The 6832-nt window shown below is 38.6% G+C and overlaps 1 protein-coding gene across 1 annotated transcript in view; it reads left to right on the top strand.

Moving 5' to 3' along the window:
- wnk4a (WNK lysine deficient protein kinase 4a) overlaps window positions 1–6832 on the top strand; it is an 82534-nt gene that overhangs the window by 48010 nt on the left and 27692 nt on the right. The window contains exons 8-10 of the mRNA XM_039657690.2: window positions 2257–2617; window positions 5320–5456; window positions 5594–5658. Coding sequence (XP_039513624.2) covers window positions 2257–2617; window positions 5320–5456; window positions 5594–5658 — 563 coding nt within the window. The remainder of the gene's footprint in view (window positions 1–2256; window positions 2618–5319; window positions 5457–5593; window positions 5659–6832) is intronic.

Here is a 6832-nt window from a genome sequence, read left to right as displayed (position 1 = left end):
TTTTTTTATTTGTTTATGTATGCGTTCATTTTTTAACATATTTATTTATTTTATGAATACATTTTTGTTTTGTTTTTTCCGTGTGCGGCATGTAATTGATGGACGGGTTGAGAGGATTACTTATCATTTCTACAGGTTTGGTCCAACCTGCTTCAGTGTCTTTCATTATCTGTTTTGACTTTCCACAACTGACCTTCACAGTGTTGGTCATTTCCAACAATCTGTCCTCATTCAGTGTCGATTGCTTTACTCTTCCTGTGTCAGTGATGTGGGCCGTCACTGAACTCTCGACCCTCGTGGAGCACAACGTTTCAAACACACCTGTATCTGGCAGGCTTTTCTTGACATAGCGGGACATGACCCTCGCCATTCCCTTCGGCTCAAAGACGAGGCCTGTGTATTGTAACCCTGCTGTGTGTTGCATAACAGTTTCAAGGGCAGAACTTTTTAATCATCAGCGTGGAAACGCGAGAGCGGGGCCAAAGGAGGAAGAGGGTCACGTGACCGGCGCTAGAATCGCTTCAAGACCGTGTTGTGAAACTGGAGCCTTCCTCTTGTCCAGACGCTTTATTAGGCTGGGCGGTCACAATCCTTCTTTTATCACTCATCAGGTCTGCTTTTCATCAAGAACAAATTTTATCGTCAAATCACATCGACGGAGGGTTGTCGTGTAATTTGACTAGCTGATGTGGTGATTGAGACTTTAGAGCAACATTAGCTAACATTATTTCAGTGGAAACACACTGTTCCAAAGTTGGGTGAAAGGTTATCGAGATCAACTTTATGCCAAGCAACATTTAGCTTTAGATCGGCAAGTGCTACAGGCAAAAGTATTGTTTTATTATCTTATTTCAGTTAAATAAATATTATTTTATCTCATTTCATCCACTGTTCAGATTTGGAAATTTATGCAAATGAGTGCATATTTAAAGGAGTAGTTCACTTTAAAAAAAACTTTTGCTGATAATTTACTCACCCCCATGTCATCCAAGATGTCCATGTCTTTCTTTCTTCAGTTGAAAAGAAATTAAGGTTTTTGATGAAAAACATTCCAGGATTTTTCGCCATATAATGGACTTCAATGGGAACCAAACGGTTCAAGGTCCAAAGGACGGTTTCAGTGCAAACTGTTCAAAGGGCTTTAAACGATTCCAGACGATGAATAAGGGTCTTATCAAGCAAAACGATCGATCATTTAAGAAAAAAAAAAGTTTAAGTTTTATAAGATCAAATGCTCGCCTTGCTCTATTCTGTGATGCGCGTTCGTGACTCTCCTGTTAGAATTCGTTTATCAAAATGAACAAATCTTTTTTCGTGTCATTTGGCTCATTCAACGAACGAAATGAACGAGTTGACTCGGGAAAAGATTCGTTCATTTTGATGAATGAGTTCGGATAGTCACGAATCAGTCGTGCATCACAGAACAGAGCAAGGCGACCATTTGGGCTTATAAAACTTCAACTTTGTTATTTATTTATTAAATGAGCAATCGTTTCACTTGATAAGACCCTTATTCATCGTCTGGAATCGTTTAAAGCCCTTTGAGCAGTTTGCACTGAAACTGACTTTTGGACCTTGAACCGTTTGGTTCCCATTGAAGTCCATTATATGGAGAAAATCCTGGAATGTTTTCATCAAAAACATTAATTTCTTTTCGACTCGAACTACTCCTTTAAAGACAAGACGGAGGCTCACTGAAATATATTTCAGCATTCTCTAATTGGTTGCATATTATGTCGTGGATATATCCCTTGAATGGAATACTTCAGTCCCTCCCTTTTGTCTTGCTCTCTCAGATATTTCACATGTTCGCCAAAAATCCCAGCAAACATAGAACGTTCCCCTAATGTTCCCGAATGGTCCCATGAGGTTATTTTTTTGGGAACCAAACAACGTTATGGGAACGTTCCATGTATGTTATTTTTAGGTTCCATTTTTATAATGTAAGGAGAATGTTCCGGGAACGTTCCCTTAACCTTATGGGAAAGTTCTAGGAATGCTCTGGGAACCAAAAACTAACGTTTCCAGAACTTAAATTTGTTTGCTGGGAATGACTATCTGATTGGGAATGTCTGACATCAGTGCATCCACACTGTAATAGATGTGCCAGCCGCGAAAGTCTGACAGGCGTAGCAACAGTAACTAGGGAGGGCGGGGCTTAGCGAAGGGTCAATTGTCAATACTATTTAGGGTGGATAGGATGCACATTATTTTTCTAAAAATTTAGCACTTCCTAATAAAGCCTGTCTTTCCCAGGTGATTCTGGGGTTTGTATGTGAGGTGGACTACAAGCTGGTGGCCAAGGCCATGCGAGACCGTGTGACTGCCATCAAGCGCCAGCGGGAAAAACATCGCCGGCTAGCAGAGGAGCAGCAGAAGAAGAAGAAGGAGGAGATTATTGAGGAAGAGCCTGAGCTGTTATCGCCCAAACCCACCATTCAAATGTCTGAAAACCCCGCCCCCTTTCCTGTGCAGGCCCCGCCCACTCCTGGAATCCCTGACCCTGTCATTGGCTCATCGGATTCGGGGATTATCGGAAGCTTCCCACCAGAGCCAGAGGAACCGGAGGCCGATCAACACTTCCACATCCACCACACAAGCTGCTCCTCAACAACCTGTGAGCACTAGATCTCGGTTTCATCACGTGTGTGTGTGATTACAGAGTAGTAGCAATATGCAGATACATCAGTCAGACTCAGATGGATATATTTTTGGTTCATTATTGGCCTTTGAAAACCCCGCTCTATTTTAGATGTCTTTTGGCTCCCCTGCACAGGTTCAAGAGGTCCAGTAAGCCTCACATAAACCTTATATTTCCCTCAATGTTTCTTTCACGGCAGCAGCTCTCCGAGAGCCGAGAACAGCATGGCACAGTCAACTGACTCCACAAACAAACTCTTTTTAATAGCAGTGTGTGTATGCTTATACACAGGGAGGGCGAGGGGGTCGGGTACACACAGCAACTTATGCAGTTTGACACACTTTTGGAGTGGAAACTATAGAAGAAGGGCACTGTAATACGAAGCTCATTTTTATGAACTGTAATATTCCTGCATCGTATGTCTTCTCTATGTTAATGTGTTAATAGTGAGCCGAGGTTATTATAGTTAACTAAAACAAAAACCATAAATATAATTTCCGTTACTTGAAATAAAACAACTGAAATAAAAAATATAACTTAACTTGAAACACACTGCAGTGCTATTTTAGGATTGAGATTTTATTAGATTTTAAATGAGCTTTTCCATGTTTTGTATTTTTTTAATGTCTATGTTTCTCATTTCTCTTTTCAGTTTTAGTTTAACTTGTTGTATTGAAATAACTGAATAAAATGAATAAATGGTAACACTTTAGTTTGAGGTCCAGTTCTCCATATTAACTATTTACTTAGTTATTAGCATGCGAGATTGACTGTTTATTAGTACTTATAAAGCATATTTATGGTCATCATTCTGCATGACAATATTCTACATCCCTTAATCATCCAATACCTAAACTTACCAACTGCCTTACTAACTATTAATAAACAGTAATTAGGAGTTTATTGAGGCAAAAGTAGCAGTTAATAGTTTGTTAATAGTGAGAATTGGACCATAAACAAAAGTGTTAACTAAAGGCCATTGCACACTGAGTCCGAAATTCGTGTCTGAAATTTTCGCACGTTAAAACATAAGTACGACCTCACGCTATGTCAATCACGCTTGCACACTGCCTCCGAAACTTTCGTCCATCATAAAAAAAAAATCGAATCGGGTTCGATTTTCTGCGTTTTTCGCATCCGTGGCAAGCAGTTTGAATTGTGTTTGAATTATGTTTTGACAATTCAGAGCCACTGAATCACGAATATGAAAAAACACATACGAAAATTACGGACTCAGTGTGCAGCCTTAAAACTAAAAAAAGAAAATAAGACAAAAACACAATAAAATAACTAAAAGTAACTAAAATTAGCATTACTCATTTTCATTTGGTTTGACTAAAATAACCCCGGACATGTCATGCTGTAAACAAAAAAAAAAATTAGGGGAACAAATTATTATATTGTGTGCTTGATTTAGTAAAATAGTAGAACAAATTATTATATTTTCCCCACGACTTAAAACAAGGGAACTAATTAATAAAACATGGCCACTATTTACTAACTAGAGAAGAATTCTTAACTCGTGGCCACGATATGTTTATTTTTGTCCAAATTTCATGTGCTGGACTCTGAAATAAAATGAACAAAATTCTACACAAACATTTTTTAATGAATTCAAAATCAATGATACTAAAATAGCACTGCCGTGAGACATTGAGCCATGTTGTTTTCGATCTTTTTTGATATTATTCTTATTATTTTATATAGAGTTAAAGGAGTAGTTCACTTTTAAAAAAACCTTTGCTGATAATTTACTCGCCCCCATGTCATCCAAGATGTCCATGTCTTTCTTTTTTCAGTCGAAAAGAAATTAAGGTTTTTGATGAAAATATTCCAGGATTTTTCTCCATATAATGGACTTCAATGGGAACCAAACGGTTCAAGGTCCAAATGAGAGTTAACGGCAAACTGTTCAAATGATTCCAGACGATGAATAAGGGTCTTATCAAACGATCGCTCATTTAAAAAAAACAAAAACAAAGTTTAAGTTTTATAAGCTCAAATGATCGCCTTCGTCTTCTTGCTCTGTTCTGTGATGCGCGTTCGTTACTCTCCTGTTCGAACTAGTTTATCAAAATGAACGAATCTTTTTTCGTGTCATTTGGTTCATTCAACGAATGAAACGAACGAATTGACTGGGGAAAAGATTCTTTCATTTTGATTAACGAGTTCGAACAGGAGAGTCACAAACGCGCATCACAGAACAGAGCAAAGCGACCATTTAAAACTTATAAAACTTAAACTTTGTTATCTTAAATGATCATTTCGCTTGATAAGACCCTTATTCATCGTCTGGAATCGTTTAAAGCCCTTTCAACAGTTTGCAGTTTGCACTGAAACTGTCTTTTGAACCTTGAACCATTTGGACCCCATTGAAGTCCATTATATGGAGAAAAATCCTGGAATGTTTTCATCAAAAACCTTAATTTCCTTTCGACTGAAGAAAGAAAGACATGGACATCTCGGATGACATGGGGGTGAGTAAATTATCAGCAAAAGTTTTTTAAAAGTGAACTACTCCTTTAAATAGAGGCATTTATATTGTCTATTAGCATGAAATCCCCTCAAAATACAAATTATTAAAGAATAAATATTTTGAAATAAAATATATAACTTTCATTCCATATAAGCGTATTGTCTTTGGTCTGTTTTGAGTGTCCGATTCTGTGTTTGTCCAGCTGACTGTGAGACTGATGGAGATCTCAGCCCCTCTGGTTTACAGGATGGTCCCGAGGCTTCAAATCTCAGCATCAGCTGCTCTCCACAGGCCACGCCCACCACCTCTCCACCAATCCCAGCTCTCCGTTTCTCCTCTGTAAGTTTATAATGACAAAATTGGCCTCAGTTAATGACGATTTAAACATAGGAGACCCATTAAACTCAATTTACCATTGCAGGAAGTCATAATGAACTTGCTTCTTTGATTGTTAAGTACTTCATGTGTCCTCTCAGAGTATTGCCGTGTCGACTAAAACAGAGAGAGGACCTCCTAGCCCTTTCTCCTCACCTGTGGACAGGTAAAAACCTGCTTTCTTGACCCTCAGCTCTTCAATAGCATCTGTGCCATATTAAACACACCCATAAGACACACAGAACTTGGAGGTTTGTGTTTTTACTTTAGTGCCAGATGTACTGATGGCTTTGTGCTCAGTAGGGTCCATGTTTTCATATGGAGTCCATCTTTCGTAACAGTGCACATATAGGATCCTGTTTATACACCACAGGGCTCTTGGATGCTGTCCCTAGCAAATGCCTGCCATTACAACATAGTTTTCCACTCATAAGAAGCAGGCGGAGAGATCTTTCAAAAGAGCCAGAGTCTGCCAAGCAGTAGGCTGGCTATAAACGGTTTTGTGGGCCTCGTAGGAAGCCCAGTGTTTGGATTAAACGGAGGCTTGTGTTTGTAAAATACCTGAGAGACACAATTAGCTCATAGAAACAAGCTCAGAGTGGACCCCACGTCCCAACAGGCCAAACTCGGCAAAGATAAAGCCAATTCAAACACTACGTCGGACTAGTTTGTTCTCTGTAGCCGTTATATTGGGTTTCCAGAGCGGTGAAAACGACATGACAATTGGACATTGAGCACACTTCTTTTCCACAAGGGTTTGGAAATTACTTACAAAATGCATGCGGCGGGTCAAAGGCTAAGAGAAGGACATACACAAGTTTGCTTACTTCAGACTTGTAAAACCTATTAAGAGGGAACACACAGCACTCATGAAATGTCTTAAAAACCTAATATTAAACAAAAAAGGGTTTGTGGTTTTCTTCATTTTGTGCTTATTGAACCGTTTTTTATAGGCCCAGTTTAACTTCGGGTCTTCCAAACACTCGTTTACTTGACACGATGTTCACTTTTGTACTTTTATAAGTTTACTTGCTTGTGCAATGTTAGCATAACAAACTTAGTTTTAGCAAATGGTGGTGGGCGAGTTACAAGCAGAAGTTTTATACTTGTGGTTTGGTGTCTTTTTAAATCCCTTTACCCGAACGGCTGTATGAGCAATAGCAAACCTAGTAATGATGCAGTTTATTTTTTCCTGCAGTTTGGACTGTCAAAGAATTAGGGCTGTGAAACGATTAATAATCGCATCCAAAATAAAAGTTTGTGTTTACATAATATATGTTTGTGTAGTGTGTATAATTATTTTGTATGTATATATTTGAGAAATATTTTAATTTATATAC

The sequence above is a fragment of the Pimephales promelas genome, chromosome 17 (assembly GCF_988280905.1).
Source record: "Pimephales promelas chromosome 17, fPimPro1.hap1.1, whole genome shotgun sequence".
Taxonomy (NCBI): domain Eukaryota; kingdom Metazoa; phylum Chordata; class Actinopteri; order Cypriniformes; family Leuciscidae; genus Pimephales; species Pimephales promelas.
The sequence above is the reverse complement of the archived record's forward strand: the minus strand, read 5'-3'. Positions and strand labels throughout refer to the sequence as shown.